The following is a 21,127-nucleotide window of genomic DNA, read 5'->3' on the forward strand; positions in this document are numbered from 1 at the left end:
AAAAGACTGCCTTCGTCACGCCGCACGGGCTGTACGAATTGAAAGTTATGCCGTTCGGACTATGCACAGCACCGGCGACGTTCCAGCACGTAATGGACACCGTTCTTTCCGGCTTGAAGTGGCAAAGTTGTCTCGTCTATCTCGACGACGTTGTGGTATTCGCCACCAACTTTGACGAGCACCAGAGACGCCTGCGAGCCGTGCTACAGGCTATCCAGAATGCCGGACTGAGACTGAAGCCGTCAAAATGTCGGTTCGCTTATGGCGAGCTCAAATTCCTGGGCCATGTCGTGAGTGCTCAAGGTGTAAGTCCTGACCCTGCAAAGACATCCGCTGTCGCCGAATTTCCGAAGCCATCAGACAAGAAGGCCGTGCGAAGATTTCTTGGGCTGTGCGCATACTACAGGCGTTTCGTTCGCGATTTCGCCAAGATTTCTGCACCGCTCACACATCTGACGAAGGACGACGTGAACTTCCAGTGGGGGGAGGAGCAAGAACAGGCGTTCAACGAACTGAAGGAAAGACTCCAGTCTCCCCCCATTCTCGGACACTTCGATCCATCAGCGGAAACGGAAGTTCACACAAACGCCAGCAACGCCGGACTCGGCGCGGTACTCGTCCAAAGACAAGACGGAGCAGAGAGGGCGATCGCTTACGCAAGCTGGGCACTGTCCAAGGCAGAGAAAAATTACTCAACAACCGACAAGGAATGTCTCGCTGTCGTCTGGGCGTTAACCAAGTTCCGTCCGTACCTGTACGGGATCCCGTTCCGCGTTGTCACGGACCACCACGCTCTCTGTTGGCTCGCCAACCTTAAGGACCCGTCAGGACGCCTCGCTCGCTGGAGCCTTCGACTGCAAGAATTTGACGTAACCATTGCGCATAAGTCTGGCCGCAAGCATAATGACGCCGATTGTTTGTCTAGGGCCCCAATCGAATCTTCACCCGACAGCACCGACGACGACGATGACGCCCGTTTTCTCGGAGCACTTACGGATACTGACATGGGAGCACTTCAACGAGACGAACTCGAACTTCGCGCCGTGATGGACCACCTCGAAGGTCAAGGAAGTTCAGTTCCGCGAGTCTTGGCCCGAGACCTGCCAAGCTTCGTTCTGCGGCGAGGCGTGCTCTTCAAGAAGAACTTCGGAACGAGCAACACTACCTGGCTGCTGGTTGTTCCGGCCAGCCTGCGAGAGGAAATCTTTCAAGCCTGCCATGACGACCCGACAGCTGGACACCTTGGATACAGCAGGACGCTCGCCCGGATTCGTGACAAGTACGACTGGCCGAGACTCCCGAAAACAGTACACCTGTACACACGGTCATGCCGTGAGTGCTAACGACGTAAGAGGCCTCCGACGAAGCCAGCAGGACTCCTGCAGCCGATACCTGCCCCGACTAGGCCTTTCCAGCAGGTCAGAATGGATTTGCTTGGGCCGTTCCCAACATCGACGCAAGGAAATCGGTGGATTATCGTCGCGACCGATTATCTTACACGATACGCCGAGACGAAAGCCCTGTCATCGGGAACAGCAGTCGAAGTCGCCAAGTTTTTCGTCGAATCCATTCTCCTTCGACACGGCGCCCCGGAAGTGCTGATCACAGATCGCGAGTCATCCTTCATGGCACAGCTGACCCAAGAAGTTCTTCGGCTCAGTCATACCAGCCATCGACGAACAACCGCTTATCACCCACAGACCAACGGGCTAACGGAGCAGCTCAACAAGACCATCGCCGACATGATCTCCATGTACGTCGACGTAGAGCACAAGACATGGGACGAGGTGTTGCCGTACGTCACGTTTGCGTACAACACAGCGGCTCAAGAAACCACGGGAATGACACCGTTCCAACTGGTGCACGGCCGGACAGTTACCACAATGGCGACGCCATGCTGCCTCACGTGCCAGCCGACGATGGCAACGACGAAGCTCAACTGATCTCCCAGCGCGCGGAGGAAGCTCGACAGCTGGCAAGAATCAAGATTCAAGACCAACAGCGAGTCGATGCACGCCGGTATAACCTTCGTCACCGAGACGTCCACTTTCAACCCGGAGACCGGGTATGGGTTTGGACACCAATACGGCGCCGCGGTCTCAGCGAGAAGCTTCTGAAACACTATTTCGGACCCTACAAGATCATCCGACGCCTCGGCGATCTGAACTACGAAGTTCTACCCGACGGAACGCGCCCATCTGCAAGACGTCAGCCGCGACCCGAGGTCGTGCCCGTCGTCCGGCTCAAGCCGTATTACGAACGATAGAGCTTTCCACTCTCGTCGACGAGTGAACTGTGAGCTGTGAACTGCGGCTCGCAATTCTGCTGTCCTTTTGTTTTTTTTTGTTTGTTTTCCGTTTGTGCTGCATCGGGACGATGCACTTTTAAAGGGGGGGATAATGCCGCGCGCTGGTGCCGGGAAATCAACACTCGGTCACGGAGCTCTAGAACGTTCTCGTTTATTCTTGTTCCAGGTGCAACTTCCATCCTTTATTCCTGCTTTCTTGTTCTAGAAAGTGCGTGTTCATTCTCGCCCTGAGCGCACTACACTCGAACTTTCTCCGCCGAATCTTCGAGATAGTGACTCACTCTTGATAAGAGGCCGCCCGCGACCTAGTCGAGTCAGTCTCGCCCCAGCGCTCGATTCTGCTGACGCGCCGACTTCGACGCCCGTGATGCTCTGCTTTCTTCTGTTTCCTTCTTTATTTTTGGCACAAGTTCGCCACATTAAACGTTCATTTATTTCTGTTTATTTCTTGTTTATTGGTCACCACCCGTGACAATATCGCTTACTATGGGTTATGCTACCCGTGGAAACTGGCAAAAACATCCGGGCCACACCACAGTTGGCCCACCATTTTGACAGCTCATTTTCTGCATTGATCCCCTTTGGGCTTGTAACTTCCAATACAGACCAAAGTAACCAATTCTTGCAATAGTCAAGCCCAGTTATAACGAAGCCAATGTTAATGGGAAATATGTTTGCTATATCCGGAATTTGTTTCTTCTGAACTTAGCAAAACATAGCAATTTCTTTATGGTTGACGAACTGGAGTGCGTTGGTAGTAAGTTTGTTTGATTTATTTCATTTCAGCTTGTTTAGACATTACATTATGTCTGCGGCACCGTGCCACTAAGTAAATGAAATAACAGAATATTTTATATAAACTCTATCGACAGGCGAGTGAATATCATACATTCAAAAATGCTTCAATAAAGCGAAAAAAGAAAATCAAAACACGTAAGAATAAACAGAGCAACAGCGTCAAGCAGCTGCTAAAAGCAATATACAAAATTTACTATTTCAGTTATCCATGGCTATCATCAGTTTTTTTCCATATTATCTTGTATTTGTTTAGCGAGATACCAGATGTAATGAGTGTATGGAGATGACTATGTGTCAAGAAAGCTTGGAGCTTGATATGCAAGTGTTGTGAGCCCATGTTAGTCCTCATTTTTGACAGTACATACTCCTCATTACGCATTATAATGGTGGTCAGGTCAAGTGCAGAGTGATGGATAGGTTGCCTCTTGAAGACTGGTCCTGGAAAATGTAGAGTGCAAGTCTAAAACTGTATAGTTTATCAAATTCCAGTATTCTAGATTTATCGAAAAGCGGAGTGGTGTGTGTGTCATATTCAGTGTTATCTATTAAGTGAATAGCTTTTTTCTGACAACTACTGTCATATTTGTCTTTGTTGTGTGACCCCCGACAAGAAGGCAGTAGCGGACCTTGCTATATATTAATGCATAATAGAGCTGGTACTTGAGCCATTCCGGTAGAAGATATTTAGCGGAGGTTATTTAGAAGATATTTAGCGAATATTTAGGGGTGACCAAACTCTCCTCAAGAGTTAAATAAAGAAATATCAATTTGGCAGAAAAATTTCCCCGCTAAATTCAGAGGGAAATTCAGCGAACATTTCCCGCTAAATGGGATGGGAGCAGAAGAGGACGAGGAGAGGGAGAGGAGGACATCACAGAGAATTGTAAACGTCTTTAATTTTTTAAACACGAGACCTCGAAGGGGTTAAGCTCATTCTTTCGCGCTAGCGGAAGCTAAACAAAACACTGTCTCAGCACGAGACTCCACATCTTCAACAGCCTTAATTTACCTTCAACAGCCTTAATTTACCAGCGGCCGTCCCCTCTAGGCCGAAACAAAAGAGGCCGAAAGACCTTTCAATTTACCTTGATGTTTGTGGAGATGGCGGTCCTCTGCAAGATCCTGCGGCCAAAAAACTTGCTTGAGTGCCTGCGGCGTGCCCCTGCGGGAACACACTCACTTGCCCATCTGCTCGGCTATGCTCATGAACCGGTGCGAGAAGAGCGACAGGCGCACTGCGTCTAGCTCCAGACCAATCTTCTCCCGGGCCGGCTGGTTCACCTGCGGTGGTTGCCACCATGCGCCCATGACACACTGCCCACAAACGTACAAGGTGGGGCACACGAGGGGTACAGGTACAGTGCCTACAACGTGTCTCCAATGAGTGTCTAATTGTGGGCTCCTGCAGAACTTTTTCCCGAGGTGGGGGAGGCAAACTCATTCTACCAGAAGGGGGGAGGGGGGTGCGCAATTAATCTTTAGACAGGAGCAACCCTGGAATGATGGGGCAGAAGGGTCGCTGTGGCAAGCCACGATTGGCCTAACGCAGGGGTTCTCAAACTGGGTTCCGGGGAACACAGGGGTTCCATGAGCTGGTCTCATGGGTTCCGCAAACACCCAAATTGCAACCCCCCCCCCCCAAGCCGCAGGCTGCGCAGCAGGACCATGCAAAAGCGCCTTCATCTCACTTTGTACTGACATTGCGATTGATATGGTGAGGATATATGGGAAGCAACACAAGCAAAATTGCCTACAATTGTGCATCTGTTGCTTTTCGGTCGGCAAATTTGGGGGGGGGGGGGGGGGGAGGGGGAGGGGGAGGGTTCCGCGGCCGTTTTTGAGGCTTCCTGGGGTTCCGTGAGACCAAAAGGTTTGAGAACCCCTGGCCTATCGGGCACCACAATGTTTTAGTAGGATCATAGCCGCTTAGGTCATATTATTCCAGTTTTATCGACGAAAATAAGAGCAACTTCAGACCGCCAATTTTGAGGGTGTAGATTTCATGAACAGGATGTCTTCGAGCTTCCGTATTGCTTGTTACACGTACCATCAAGGTTGTTGCGTTCACATTCGATAATCCTATAATCGTGCCGTCAGGAGTACGAACCCTAAAGCCACAGTCACACTGTTCATACATGTGTTAGCGCCGTCCCCAAAGACGACGAAGAGTACCCCAAGAGCGCTCCACAATCCGCGTGACTTAGAGTTCTTTTCTCGGTAGCCATACCTGCCTGACGTATATTAAACGTCCTTTCCTAACCTTCTCTCGGCCGCCCCCGTCTTCAATGTCGAGACCGTAACATCTCAGAAGTGGGATAGCCAGCGAACATGGCCCACTTCGGATCGAATCCTGCGGCTACGACTTGGCACAGCGGCGCCAAACGAAACCTCGACATGGCTGAACCGAACGAGGAAGGTCAGCGGCGCAGCGAACGGAACCGGACCCGACAGACTGCGGCAGCGGGCCCTCTTCGACTTCCAGTCACCGTTACTACTGGAGCAGGGAGCACAGGCCTTGGCGCGATGGCGCGACCACGAGCCAAGGTAGTGTGGCAGCTGGAAATCCTGAACTCTCCGACACCAGTAATCAAGGACAAGGAACATCGGTCACGAGCCCATCGATCGTCCCTCCGGCAATTCAGACTGGAATGAAAGTACCGACAGGCGACCTTCCTGGACTTAATTCTCTTGTACACGAGGCCGTACAAGCCGCTGTGCGAGGAGCAATCACGGGCTTGGCTGACCTGCTACGTTCCACAGCTCAGCCCACGAATGACGCAAGACCACCGACAGACTCTGGTAAGCTGGTACCAGTGTTCAACCCCGTGACGAATCCAGCGCAGACCATCGAACATTGGATAAGAAAAGTCGACGAACTCTCTGTGATATACTCATGGAACGAGCGACAGACGTCGTGTTTTGCTCTGACGAAACTGGAAGGAATCGCTAAAACATGGTACGACGGCCTCGTCAGTGTCCAGCGCTCGTGGCTTGAATGGAAGGCGGAGCTGAAGAAAGCTTTTCCACCCGTCACATGCTTACAGCGCCGGCACCAAGAGATGGAAGCGAGATGGAAATTGGCAAACGAAACTGTCGAGCAGTACTTTCATGAAAAAGTCAGCCTAGCTCGACTCTGTCAACTTCCTGAAGATCAGATCGTGGATTATGTCATAACCGGCCTCAATGACGAATCTCTCGTTCGAAGTCTCAGCGTTGTCAAATTCCCGACACCGGAGGCTCTGCTGGAATGTCTAAAATGTTTGGACGACCGACTCGCCGTCATTGAGGAAGCGTCCCATCGGTCAGATGTGGCGACCGTTTCGGCGACTGTCAAGACAGTCCCATCGAATCACCGATCCACCCAAAGAGTTGTTAAACGAAAACCGGCCTTCAACTCTAGCGGTGAGCCGCGCTGTTTTAACTGCGACGAATACGGACATATATCTGCAAACTGCAGTAAACCACAGAAGCGAGAACGCTGCAGCAAATGTCAACGGATAGGACATAAAACAGCGGACTGCAGAGCAAGCGCCAAAGGTAGTACGAACGTCAAAAGTCATCACATTGAAGATAAACAGGAAGTGAATGCACGAAACGAGAAGTACTTTCAAGATGCTCTGGTAGACGGGAAGCCCATTCGAGCTTACGTTGACCTTGGCAGTCAGTGCGTTACGTTGCGCAAGATAGATGCCGACGATTTGGGAATCAGCTATAACGAGCCGTCCCGAAGATGCAAGATTGCGGGCTACGGTTCCGGTCAAGTTCTGCCGTGTGGAATGACGGAAGCAAGCATCACAGTGGACCAAGCTACAGCCCGCGTTCCAATCTACATTGTTCCAAGTGAAGCGCAAGCGATTCCGCTTCTCGTTGGAAAGCCATTTACTGAGCAACCACATGTCACGATCGTGCGAAGAAGGAACACACTTCGCATTTCTGAAGAGAACGGCAGCTTTGCTGATGAAGATGACCAGCTTCGATTCGTTCAAGTTCCTGATCTTCCGCCACGTTCTGTCACGCTCTGGGCCAAGGAGTCTGTCGTGATTCCACCAGACTACGTGGGAATTGTTCGTCTGACGACCAAGGAATCCGCCACAGGACACGTCCTCGTTGACGCACAATTTCGAACGCAAGAGGGCAGGGAACACTGTCTGCCTGCTTGCGTAATCGACGTCTCGGAAGGCGGCAGCACTGTTTTGCCTATTTTGAATGTATCGAAGTCCGACCTCCATATTTCGAAAGCAGAAGTTGCAGCCAGAGGATCCTGGTGTTCAGGAACAATTGAGACTACGTGCCAGCGAAAGACGACGGATATGTTGGAACCGATTAAGGCGGAGGATATACGAAAGGGGCCTCAGGTGACTGCTGAAGAATTTGACAGGCTGCTAGAGTTCATTAACGAGTACCGTGACTGCTTTGCCCTCAACGTCTTCGAGCTTGGCTCTACGAGTGCGACAGAGATGAATATCGAGACTGTTCCTGGGGCAAAACCAGTATCTTTTCGTCCATACCGGCTGTCCTACGACCAACGCACTCGAGTAAACAAGGCCGTAGAAGAACTGAAAGAAGCAGGTGTTGTCCGCGACTCATCATCCGAGTATGCGAGCCCACTACTTGTCGTAAAAAAGAAAACTGGAGAGGAACGACTTTGTGTTGACTACAGAGCGCTGAATGCGATTACTAAGAAGGATAAGTATCCTCTACCTCTTATCGAAGATCAGCTGGACCGACTCCAGGGAAACTACTGCTTTACGACGCTTGATCTGGCATCGGGCTACTACCAAGTTCCAATGGCTAATGAGTCCCGAGCTAAGACTGCTTTCGTGACGCCTGACGAACATTACGAGTTCTTAAAAATCCCGTTCGGTCTTTCAACGTATGATGAATGCCGTATTGGGACCGTTGCGATATGGTGTCGCCCTAGCGTACATGGACGACGTTCTTATCCCTTCCACCGATTTAATGAGGGTCTTGCTCATCTCGAGCAGGTCTTCCAGGTTCTACGAGCTGCGAACCTTACGCTTCGTGTAAGCAAATGCAGAGAAAGTCACGTATCTGGGCTTCGAGATCGGAGCGACTGGACTCAGACCCAGCGACTACAAAGTGAAGGCTCCAATTGACTTTCCAACGCCGTCCTGAGTGCACGAAGTCCGACAGTTTGTTGGACTGGTCAGTTACTTCAGACGGTTTGTCAAGAATTTGGCAACTCTCGCACAGTCATTAACGAAGCTTCTAAAGAAAGACGCACCTTGGGAGTGGACCACAGAGCAGGACACCGCATTCAGTGTCCTAAAGCTGCGCTTGCAGGAACACCCTGTGTTGGCCCTGTACAACCATGAAGCCCCGACGGAAGTTCACACAGACGCAAGCAAAAAGGGGTTGGGGGGCATGCTACTTCTAAAAACAGAGTGATGGCCACTTCCACCCCGTGATTTACGTAAGTCGCCAAACGTCAGAGGGACGTTATCATTCATACGAGCTGGAAGCACTCGCCGTGGTGTGGACGTTGGAACGACTCAGGACTTATCTTCTTGGAATCGATTTCAACGTTGCCACGGACTGCAGCGCCCTACGGGGAACGATGAGCAAACGTGAACTCATACCCCGAGTGGCACACTGGTGGTTGCGGTTGCAAGAATTCACCTTCACGGTTATTCACAGAGATTCAGCGTCTATGCAGCATGTTGATGCGTTGAGTAGGTCTCCGACTGGACCAGCGGAAGAAATGGAGGCGTGCGAAGGACTCCATATCTACGCTACAGCGATGGAAGAAACGGATGACTGATTGGTTGCCGTGCAACTACTGGACGCCGATGTGAAACACATCAAAGAGGTTCTGGAGAAACCTGCGTCCTCGGCCGAGGAGCGCCGCATCCACTCCGAGTATAAACTCCAGAGGAATGTTGTCTTCCGAAACATTGATGAAGACTCATCAAGGCTACTGTGGCTTGTTCCGAAACCACTGCGTTGGCAGGTTGTGTGACGTTCCCATGATGATCTGGGGCATGTGGGGACGGAAAAGACAATCAAACGGATCCAGGAGAAATACTGGTTCGCAGGAATAAAGCGCTATGTACGGAGATACGTCGCCTCATGCGCAGAGTGCCTCTATAATAAGACGCCAACAGGAAAGAAACCTGGCATGCTTCATTCCATCGACAAGGTCGGTGTTCCGTTTCACACACTCCATCTGGACCACTTGGGACCGTTTCCAAGATCCAGACACGGGAATACGTACCTGATTGTAGCTGTGGACGGGTTCACAAAGTTTGTGATACTCACACCTGTTAAGAACACAGGAGGCCAAGCGACTACGCGATGCCTGCGACACATCGTTGGACTTTTTGGACCGCCGACGCGAGTAATCACGGACCGAGGAGTGGCGTACACTAGCACGACATTCAAGAAGTACTGTGAAAACTCTGGCATCATTCACATTTTGACTTCAACAGCCACACCGCGTGCGAATGGTCAAGTCGAGCGTTTCAACAGGACGATCACTCCAGCGATTGCCACTTTGACAAAGGACAAAGGTGAGGAGATCTGGGATGAGGTTGCTGACCTTGTTCAGTGGAGCCTGAACAACACGTACCACAAAGCAATAGACAGCACACCGTTCAGATTGTTGTTCAACTTCGAGTCAAGAAGCTTGAATGGCGATCACCTCGATGACGCTTTGTGCGACCTGTCTACTAAAACTAGCGAGGAGATGTCAAATAGAAGGAAGGCAGCTATCCAAGCCATCCGACTTGATCAAGAGAGGCAGAAGTGTCGCTACAACCAGAAGCGACGACATGCTGTAACGTTTGAACCGGGAGATATTGTTGTGGTTCAGCGAGAACCGACGTCGATAGGAGAATCCCGCAAGTTGCAGGAGAAATACAAAGGTCCGTACGTAGTCACAAAGCGACTTCCCAACGACACCTATCGCATCGAGGACATACCTGGCCACCAGCGGACTCAACGTTATTATACTTCCAACAGTTCCCGTCGATAAGCTGAAACGACTCAACACATTCGATATGGACAGTGAAGAAAGTTCTGAAGAAACATCAAGTGAGGGCACTTGATTGCTAGGATGGCCGAATGTTAGCGCCGTCCTCGAAGACGACGAAGAGTACCCCAAGAGCGCTCCACGATCCGCGTGACTTAGAGCTCTTTTCTCGGTAGCCATACCAGCCTGACGTATATTAAACGTCCTTTCCTAACCTTCTCTCGGCTGCCCCCGTCTTCAATGTCGAGACCGTAACACATGGTACAAAAAAAATGAGACGCCAAATGAGAGCACAGCTCTTGAGGAGAAGGAGGGGAGGGTACGGAGAGGAGGGCATGCCCCTCCTCCTCCTCCGTACCCTTTGCGACTATATAAAATTAGATTTCATGAAGCCGGTTATTATGAACTTAAATTTTGCACTTTCATGTTCCTTTATTATGAAAAATTTTAATTTGCAAAACTCAATAAATGTTTTTTATTCATTTGTTTTCTTCAGCTGAAAAATGCATCTTTTGTGAAATTTCTTTTCGTAGTAACTGGCAACAAATATTCCAGTATGCATTCCACCAGAAACATAAGTGGTTATCAACGTACGCTATTTCTCGACGATATTCATCGAGCAGATTCCATGCCAACCTATGCTTTACTTTGTTCCGGGGAGATAGTACGTCATAAAATTGGTTCACCAGGCTGAAAATTTCCATGCCCCCCTTCTCCATGGTTACAAACACAACATGCAAATTTCATGCCGATGGGAAGAGCGGTTCAGATGTTGACATTCCCAGGTAGCGCCCTCCCTTAGTACCTACTTACTGCACACATACTCTGTATTCAATTTAATATTCAAAGTCAGTTTTCTTCTATAGTCATATCCGATTCATATTCAAAAGTGTCAATATTAGCGCACCCCTAACAACAATACAAATAAGATATCTTAATACATTGTTTTTCAAGCTCTAATATTTCTTGCTTATGATCTAATTTCAAACACACAAACAGCTATGGCAATCCAAAGGTGGAAAATTATCATCACGCTTGCCCAAGTGTAGCCCTTCTAATTAACAAGTTATAAAGTAAAAAAAAAAACCCCAAAACTAATAGAAACTTTTTAGATAGTATAAGAAATGGTGCTATCAAAGTCTCTACCTTTGACAATTGGCAAAATATCTAAATTAGCCTCCAATCCTTTCGAAGCAAATTCCCACGAAAACAAAAAGCAGGTTCTTTTTATCCACCAAATTTCCCTGATTTTTTTTTTTTTTTTTTTTTTTTTTAACTTTTTACAGAGTTGTTTTGCCTATCTTGGCCTTTCAAGGTGGGAAAAATGCCTACCCACTTGCACGCATGTCCACTGTGGCACGTTTTGTTGGCATTGGAAAACAGGTGAAACAGTAAGGTTCAATCCCATCGAACTGCAACACTACACTGGGGCAGTGAAGAGTGTTGCTTGTATTCAGAAATGGCCGTTTGGGAGCCACGATCGCGAGCAGTTCTGCTGCACCGAGCGAGCGAGTGAGTTGGGGGACCCTCGCTAGAGCGCTTTGTGTTCTTGGCACGAAGGGCGAGCAACAAACTGGAAACGTGAATGGTTGTTTCATTCACAGCGTCTCGCTCCACTGAGGCCATTTATAGTTACAAAATTAAATGCCGCATTTCAGCTACGCTCAAGATGGCTGGTTTGCATGTAGGCCGATCTGGCGGTAGTGGCAATCGGAGCATCGGCTCATGCTTCTCAGAATTGAATTGAGAGGTTGACAGCTTTTGAGTCGACAAGGGAGCTCCCTAAAGTACCTCTGATCTGGTTCGAGACCGTCAGAATGTCGTAAAAGTGCACAGGAAGTGGACATGCCAAAATAAAACTTAACAAAAAAATAGGTGGCAACAAATTTTCACACTTTCTGCTCAGCAAGAGATCATGAACAGAAATTTGGATTTCACAAAATAAGTTGCAGACGCACTGAATGGGACGCCACAAACTCCAAAACATCACTTGTACGTCGATATCTCATAAGGACACCCGTATTTTTGAAAAAAAAGGGCACGATGAAGCGAGGACTGTGAAGTCACAATTCTCCTGCAACAGCTGACAATGAGAGAAAGCGGCCTCGCTTCTCTCCTTCTCGTTTACTTTTTTATTTATTTATTACTTTTGCGGTGCCCCTCAACAGCCCAAGAGCCTACAAGAGGGTGCACCGAAGTGCGTACATGCTAGAACACAATGCATAAAATACAAAATACAAGAACATGCCTAGAAAAAAAAAAAAGGTTTACATGTTTGATAACAGCATTGATGCAAAAACTTGCCTACTTAAAGTTTAAATACGTTCCCCAGCTTAAGGGGATGAAGGGAAGAGAAGAAGGAATGAGAATCATGACGCGACACGTCTCGTCGGCCTCGTCAGCCGTGTTCAATTACGCACTTCTTTTCCAAAAATACGGTCGCGCGCTTCTTTTCCAAAAATACGGCCAACCGTTACGGATATCACTGTACGAGTGATGTTTTTGGGTTTTGCATTGTCCTATCTGTCGGTCCAGCCTTGTTTTGTGAGCTCCCTATTTCGGTTGAGTATCCCTTTAATGTTTCCATTTATTGCTTTTCAATCTAAACAGCTTGCAAGCATTGTTCATATGGCATTTGATAATTAAAAAAAAAAGAAACCGGTGCAAAGACCTATTCTTTGCATTGCCCCTCTAGAAAAAAAAAAGAAAAAAACTCCATCCACTAAAACAGATTAAAAACAAAAGGATTGAAGTGGGTTGTAGAACAATTTGGCCCTCGCTGCGTGCATGGATTCAGTAACACTTTGTGCAGTCAACTTTGCTAGCCCTTCCAAACCTGCAGCATAAATTAGGGACGAAGGTAAATATAGGTACACTACCGTGATGCAGACGTCTCCCTGCTCCAAGACTTGCGCATGACAGCCTGGCTCCACTACTATGGTGCTGCACAGAGGAGTTATTCATATTGGTGACAGATCAACAGACCTAGAGAAGCAGGTGTTGAAAACTGGGCTAATTCATAACAATTCATTATAAAAGAATGGAGCGTATCGAAAACATGGGGTCCAAAGATAGATACAGTAAAACCTCGTTATAAAGAATTTGAAAGAGCGGTCATAATTATTTCGTTATAACCATTAGTTTGTTATAGCCAATGTCCATTTCTTCTAACTATTCAAGCAAGGGGAATTATGATTGCTTTGTTATATCCATTAGTTTGTTATATCCCATTTTGTTATAACGAGGTTTTACTGTACATACAACAAATGAGCACTCGCAACATTTATTTTTATACTTAGTGAACAGTAAGTCTGGTCTGCTTATGCGCACAGTTCCCTTTAACCCATTGGCTACTATGCGCATCGCATGCTGCCGGGCCCTCTGTGCCGCACATTTTTCTCCTAAAACGAGACCACGCTAGGCATGAGTGTTTTGCTTGTATTATGAGCTTTTACAGTAAAACTCAGTGCGGAAAACAAGAAAACATGTTTATTTACATGCTTAAGTGGTTCGTTCTAGTCTACAAATCACTAGGCCCTTATAGATTATTCCTCATTTGAAAGGTCTTGAAGCACTCCATCCTCGGTCGCTTAGGCATCGCACAACCAGTGCTATCTTGACGTCATTCGGACTCAGAACTGCTGTCGGTATCGCTCCCATCGTCGACAGGAGGCTCTGAAAACTCACTACAGTCGAATCCGGATATATCAAATTCAAAGGGGATCGTAAAATAGTTAGATATATCGATAATTTGATATACAAAAATATGTTAGCTTAAGCTCCAGTTCAAATTTCTGCAAGTCTCTGCTAATATTAAAGGTCGAGACCAACGGAACCTTACCAAGTAGAGCCTTTAAGAGAAGCTAAATACGGAAAAAGCGAGCCGCATAAAAAGAAACTCTCGATCCATAGAATAAAGTTAAGCAAGCAACAAAAAAGAAACCTCACTAAATTCAGGCAGCAAAAAAAGAAAGGCAAAAAAGAAGAACCGGGCAAAGCAATAACGGCGAAACAAAAAGGTAAACAAAGATAAGGCATTCAAAGTGCGATTGCTCAACTGCTGTTGTCAACACACTCCACAAAAAAAAAAAAATTTTTTTTTTGCTTATTCTATTTTGGGGCTAAGCGACAGCGGTGGTTGGGGAAAGGGTGCATGCCACCATTCCAACGGCAAGCACTCTCTGCCCTCCCTACGCATGTTTGTGCCCTTCCCCTTGTTTTCGCTATCCTTCACTTTTTACACGGAGCAGTTAAGGGCTAGTTTCCCCAGGATCGTGACCCCCGCAAAGAAATGTCGACACAAAACTCTGGTTGCTGCCGTCACTCATAGATGGCGGGAGCTGTCCAGAGTGTTGTGTTTGCCGGTTGTCCGCTTGCCGCCGTCACTCATAGATGGCGCAACCTTTCGAGCCTCTCCACTCTGGCTTGCCGATTTGGTCGGCGATTACTTCATTCCCACCATAGTACAGGTTTGCTGGTCTTCCTTCTTCACCAAAGTGGAAAGGCTGAAATTATTTTTTTATCTTTTTTATGGCTATTTTTTATTTATTTTTTTACAACTGCTTTTTTGCTGTGTATCCCTGTACGCGTATGCTGGCTTGGCAGTCTGCCAGCCCCGCAAGGCGAGCGCCACCCACAATCCAACTGAGGGAGAAGCGACGGGCAGCCGTGCTTGGTTCGCTATAGCAAGTGTCCCCGCCATGGGAGTTCAATACAGAAAAACAATGCTCCTATACTATTACATGTGATTTTCAAGGGGATGTCTGGACTGTTTGATATAAACAGTAGTTCGAAATACCCGGGTGTGATATAACTGGGGTCCATTGTATCCTCACCAGACGTCAGGTCATCATTGCTGTCGAAGAAGATATCTATGATTTGATCATCAGAAAGGCCTCACCGTACACTGGGCGCTGCCACCTTCTCTAAGCAGGCAGCGATCGAGTGAGAAAAATGACACACAATAGAACAAGCTTAAACAAACACAGCGAACAGAATGACTCATGCCATCTGTTGGCAATGTATCTAACTACACAACCCCAAGTCTACATAGCGCGCCATCTATGAATGGCTCTTTAAAACAGAAATTCACGCAGACCAGCAAATCGCCGGCTTTGGCAATATGGCCCCTGATGGCGCACCCGGCAATTCGTCAGCTTTGGCAGCGAATAGGTTAATCTATCATGGAGGAGCGAAAAGCCTCCTTGTAAATCATAACAATGGTCATGAGAAAAAAACCACCATCAACTAGCTCAACTACAAACATGTGTTCTGGTTGAAGAAAAAAATGTGCATGCTTTTCGTCCATAAAAAGAATGAGATGACTTAAACTTAAAGTTCTTAGACCAAACGCCTCTAAAACTTCATGTGCTCGTTAAGTCTGTCAAATATCTCTGTGTTTTTGGACAAAAGAGAGCACCGACACATTGACTGTCGTCACATGCGTCAATGTCGGCATGCAGACAGGATCAAACACCAGTGATAGACCGGATCTATGTGGCACTAATGGCTGCTTTCATGGCCACCCCATGTTCCCGAATGTTTGAAACCAAAACACGAAATAACATACGACAAGATTCGACTGGCACTTATCGCAAGTGGCACAAAAAAAATCATACAAGCTTTATCATGCTGACTAAGACTGCTAAGCACAGAATGTGTGCCTTCCAAGGAAAAAGAAAAGGATGTAGCGCGTGACTGCTCACTCGCACGCCCCGCACCGAAGACTTTGGTTTTGAGTAATCCGACCAACGGTCCTGGATAGCTCAGTGGGCTGAGCTTTCCAGGGTAGCACTTGGCTTGCAATCGCAAGGTGGTGGCTTCAATGCCTGCCAAAGGGACCAGAGTCTTTTTATATGGTTCCCTATGGGCATAACGCTTTTCAGTGTCATTACAGCCGGCCACTAAAGAACTCAATGAAAATCGGCTGATAAAACACAGACAGTCAAACCCATCTATAACGATCCCACATATAACAACCTATCGGTTACAATGACCAGCTTTCAGAAAATATATGAATTCAAGGCCTTACCCATTAAAATTGTTCCAGATAAAGTTTTTCAAAGCATCATACTGTTATAACAAACACTCGAAAACCGCTTTCGAAGAAAAAAAAAAAATCTTGCGCGCGAGAAAAGAAAAGATTAAAAGAGCTACATTTTGGGCACAGTGCTACGGGAGACGTTCAAGGTCATTTCCATGGCTGCGCGGCATACTTCCCCAGGGAGGAAACAAAACTACAAAAGCAAAAAAATCGTGGTGGCTTAGCTCGGCTATGCCAGGATATACGTAGCGTGAGCTTATGCACAGAAAATGAGAGGCGCTGTCAAACGGCTCCGGTGCAGCAACAGACTTGTCTACTGCGCAACGGAGGCGCACAGCTGGGCACGCGGCGGCGCCAGTGCATCTGCCGCGGCTATGACATCACTCCTCTGGAATGCGCAGACCGGCGAGGCAAGCGCAGCGGTGGTGGCTCCGGCGCGCCAGCTGTGTACCGTGTGACGTCACTGCTCCTCGCGCATGTGCAGCACGGAGCACGGCTCATTATGCCAGCCACACGAAACTGCTCAACCTCGGCCAGTGTAGCTCACGCTACAAAACGCCCTCCCGGGTCGCGTAGTCCGCCGACTGTGCGTGTGCAGGAAGGAGAAGAGGGGGAGAAGGAGGAAGTCAACTCTCACGCCGTGCTGCGTTTGTTCGTTCTATGCAAACTCCGTATTCAACTCAAGAAAAACTCAATGCTCGGAATAAGGTGGCTAGCCCCATCACCATCATGACCGTATCATGCACATTCTCGAACTTGTGTCTGTCGTTTTAAGATGGGAAAAAAAACTTTCAGCCTTTCCACTCTGGAGAAGGAAGACCAGCGAAGCTGTACTATGATGGGACGACCCCAAGCACGACCTCTTAGACGACCTCAAGGAAAACGCCTAGAGGATGACATCTAGGACGACCTCAAGGATGACGTCTCGGACGACCTCAAGGATGACGTCTAGGACGACCTCAAGGATGACCTCAGGGACGACTTCAGGGACGAAGTCTAGGACGACCTCAAGGACGACTTCTAGGACAACATCTACGACGACCTCAAAGATAACTTCTCAGATGAACTCTAGGCCAACCTCAAGGATGACTTCTAGGACGACCTCAAGGACAACCTTAAGGACGACCTCAAGGACGACTTCTAGGGCGGCCTTGAGGACGACATCTAGGACGACGCCTAGAGAAATTCAGCCTCTCCACTCTGGTGAAAACTACATTGGAAAGGCTGGAAAGGTTGCTGCCATCTATGAGCGAGGCCGGCAAGCCGGTTGTCTGGTTGCCGCCGTCGCTCATAGATGGTGGTACCTGCCCAGAGTTTTGTGTCGACATTTCTTTGCGGGGGACACAATCCTCGGGAAACTAGCCCTTAACAGCTGTACTGTTAAAAATTATACTGGGAGGTTTTATTTAAACGAAAGGGCATCACGCTGGCCGAAAAAAATACAACCGAGCAGCACTGCGTGGCCTCGCAATCCCAACCGCCCGACGAGCTTGCAAAGTGTTGTTTGAAAGACAACCCTGCCAGAGGAGATGGCCCCGCACTCGTACATGCGCAGGAAGTGCGGCACTTAAAATTAGGGGTGTGCTAATACTCGAATATACGAATTCGATTGAATAGAAAGTTCCCGAATAATTCGATTCGCGAATCGAATTCCTAGTATTCGGTTCCTCGAATATTCGGTATATTCGGCCAAAGACGCGAGGTGGGCGCGGAGCAAACAAAAAAGCAGTTTTTTCTCCCGATGTAAGCGCCGTGATGTTAGACAGACCATGCGAGAAACACCTCTTGGTCCGACCATTCCACAAAAACCTAACGCACAGGTTAGAAAACAGAAAAGTAACGAACGCCACAAACTTTATAGCACGAAGATTTACTCACGATCATGACACAATCTACCCTTGAATCACAACTGAAACATCACGCTTGCGCCGCTTCCAGAGCCGGAATTCCGCGCCAAGCCTAATTCTTTTCACGAGTAAAACTCTTCGTTTCAAATTAAAGCGCCGATGTAAAACACACTTGCCGCACTCGCAGAAATCGGCTACTGCACCTCTGCACGATCACAGGAACCGCCCCCTCAGGAGGCTCCGCCTTATTACAGGCCAGCGACATCAACCACAGTTACATCAACACCAAAGAAGAAAACCAACGTTACCATGCCGGCGAAACCAACCGAGTTATCGTCGTCGTTCTTTTGAAACCGCGAATTCTGATTCGGATTCCGAATCAGAACGACAACTCGGTTGGTTTCGCCGACGTGGTAACGTTGGTTTTCTTTCTGTGGTCGTGCAGTGGTGCAGTAGCCGATTTCTGCGAGTGCGGCAAGAGTGTTTTACATCGGCGCTTCAATTTGAAACGAGGGGCCACTGATGAGATCGTGCGAGGGGCTTTACTCGTGAAAAGAATTAAGCCTGGTTCAGACAGTTGCGTTTGACTGCGTTGCGGCTGCGAGAAACCAGGACATCCCTGCTGCTTATTCGCCTCGAGATCGAACCGTGCCGCCACCGTGCGGCCGAAAAATTAAACGCGCGAAAGCGGGGATACCGCCGTGCGTCGTCTGCTACGGGCGCACGCTCAGAAGCATGGATTTCGACGACGCAAGCCCGTTTTAGGCTGAGCTTGACATTCCTTATTAAATATTTTATGTTTTTGTTGCCGTTTCTTCTTACTAAAGGTTGTGTTGTATCGTTTGCCATGCGTAGAAATTCAGCAAAGTGATTATTATTAAGTCGGAAGCTTCCATAATCTTAGTGTGTTGTTTTTTATACAATCGCTGGTCCCACGTATTTTTGTTATCTCGCACAAACCGCGGCTTTCATAAAGCATTGAATGTTGAGTGGGTCTGTGGTTTTATTAGAAAATTAACCCGACAGATCGCTATCCTTCAATAGATTAGTCAATCGAAAATCCGCATGATGATTTTGCCCCGGTCATATTGCGTGAAAGACGTTAAAGCTACAGATTTCTTTAACTTATTTTACTGTGTCATAAATGGCATATTGCATTCCCATTATAAACTTCACGTTGTGAGTCCTACGTAAATATGAACACGGGAAGCCTTTTAAAATGAAGTATTTTTAAAGTTATTATTTAAACAGTATGATGAACGGTAAACCACGCTGAAGTGGTTTACCGTGCAAACCGGTGTCACAAAAGAAGTAAAGACGTCAAACATATTAAAGCAGGCATATTTTACTCCTTGTTGACTTTTTCAGGCACAAGACTCCAATTAACCGGCAGAAAAAAAATGCAATTAAAGCATTACTTGAATAATCTGAAAGTTAATCGATGAACTGCCCAGTCCCGATATACGTTAGGTGAGGGCGGAGGGTGATCGGAAAGTCTCGTGAAGGTCGCTAGCCCTCATCAGTAAAAGAGTATCACTGCGGCCGATGCTGTCTGTGTCGTGGTGCGCGTCGTTTTTTTGGGGTTGCAAAGTGTACCGTGTTTGAATACAAGATTATTTAGCCATAAATTTATAGTATTAGCCTCTTGACATCCGGGACCCTCATCAAGAAAATTGAAGCGGGTGAACCCACACTACCGAGAAAAGCATTTAATAATAGGAACATTGCTGCGTTGCTCGGTTACACTCGTTTATTACAGTCACGGCAGATATATTAGAACAGTTTGTTTCACTTGTTTCAGTTGTCCTGCCAACCGTGCAGTTTGCAGATTTTAACAAGAAGAGACACTCTCTCCTCATCGCAACGCAGTACATTTGTTCATACTCCAAAAAACTTACCCACACTATGGCACAATAAAAGGGCAGAGGAACTCAATAGCATGGTAATTTCGAATATAGCGCTAACTTACCTTCATTCTAAATATTTATATTACTGCAAAAGCTAGACGTAAAAAAAAGCATAGAAACTGCAATTTCACAGCTCACAGTACCAGTATTATGTTATCTGGGTTGGAATTTATTATTTTTTTAATTGCCACGTTGATGAACCGATACACTCATTTTAAAAGAAACAAATATTTAACATAAATATTCCAGTTCAGCCGGAGACGGGCATCAGTCGTGGTGATCCATGCTTTCCAACGTCTGCCTAGAGCAGACGACGCAACCACAGAAGCGATTATATAAAGTTGGGCAGCAAGCTGGCAAGACGATTCTATCTTCACTGAAGCACCAAACAGTACCGCATCCTTTTCCGCTAGAATTGTCTTCCCACCAATAGTATGCAACAAAATAAACGCAAGAATCTACGCCGTCTCGCGGGCGAACGTGGAGAGCCTATGGGGCGGCCGTTCTCCTATCCCCGCTTTGATGATGATGATAGCGCGACCGTAACGCCACCTCTAGGTCGATCTCGAGGCCAATATCGCGTGCCAAGATGATTCCTTGAATTGGATTCCACGCTTCGTACGAACCACAGATGTGCCGGTGACTCGCTTTCGGTACTCGACGCAACGCAGTCAAACGCACTGAAACGCAAGTATCTGAACCGGCCTTTAGGCTTGGCGCGGAAGAAACGGAACGGAAAAATAATGTGCCTAGATTTGAGAGGGTTTCCAACCGCTCGATAGCCGCGTTTGAATTACGAACTGCGAGAAGGCGCCGAAAAGACGAAAGCGTCGGTCGGGTTCGGGCAGGCAGGGCAGGCGTCGCCGGTCTTCTGTTTGTTCGCCTTCTTTCCACGCGACAACACAACACATGCGCATTCACGATCAATCTGCGATGGAGCAGTCTCTGTGGTTTCGGTTTCGGTTGCTCCCTCTTTTAAATCAAGGCTCTCTAAAACAGGATAGATAAACGGAAAAATGGATGCGTAGCGGCAGTTGTACGGTGACTTGCGCCACCTAACCACGTTATTTTTTCTTACTTTAGACTATATTGTTTAAGCCAGTTTACCTCGTTGCTGTTTACTCAGATTTAACACCTGTCTATTTATTTATGTGAAATTAAATCCCAGGTGCCATTTTCCTTCCTTAAAATGGAGACCAACTATCGCAAAATGCCCCTTTTCTGAGATATACA

General features: G+C 47.6%; 1 protein-coding gene across 3 annotated transcripts in view; it reads right to left on the reverse strand.

Moving 5' to 3' along the window:
- The window catches only part of LOC8025851 (5-oxoprolinase), a 240,122-nt gene that overhangs the window by 77,098 nt on the left and 141,897 nt on the right, over positions 1-21,127 (reverse strand). For all 3 annotated transcript variants that reach the window (XM_029972619.4, XM_042292107.1, XM_042292106.1), the window contains exons 18-20: positions 12,977-13,040; positions 4,287-4,387; positions 4,192-4,228 (exon numbers count right to left, since the gene is read on the reverse strand). In XM_029972619.4, coding sequence (XP_029828479.2) covers positions 4,192-4,228; positions 4,287-4,387; positions 12,977-13,040 — 202 coding nt within the window. The remainder of the gene's footprint in view (positions 1-4,191; positions 4,229-4,286; positions 4,388-12,976; positions 13,041-21,127) is intronic.

This window comes from Ixodes scapularis, unplaced genomic scaffold (genome assembly GCF_016920785.2).
Source record: "Ixodes scapularis isolate PalLabHiFi unplaced genomic scaffold, ASM1692078v2 PGA_scaffold2__306_contigs__length_199485367, whole genome shotgun sequence".
Taxonomy (NCBI): domain Eukaryota; kingdom Metazoa; phylum Arthropoda; class Arachnida; order Ixodida; family Ixodidae; genus Ixodes; species Ixodes scapularis.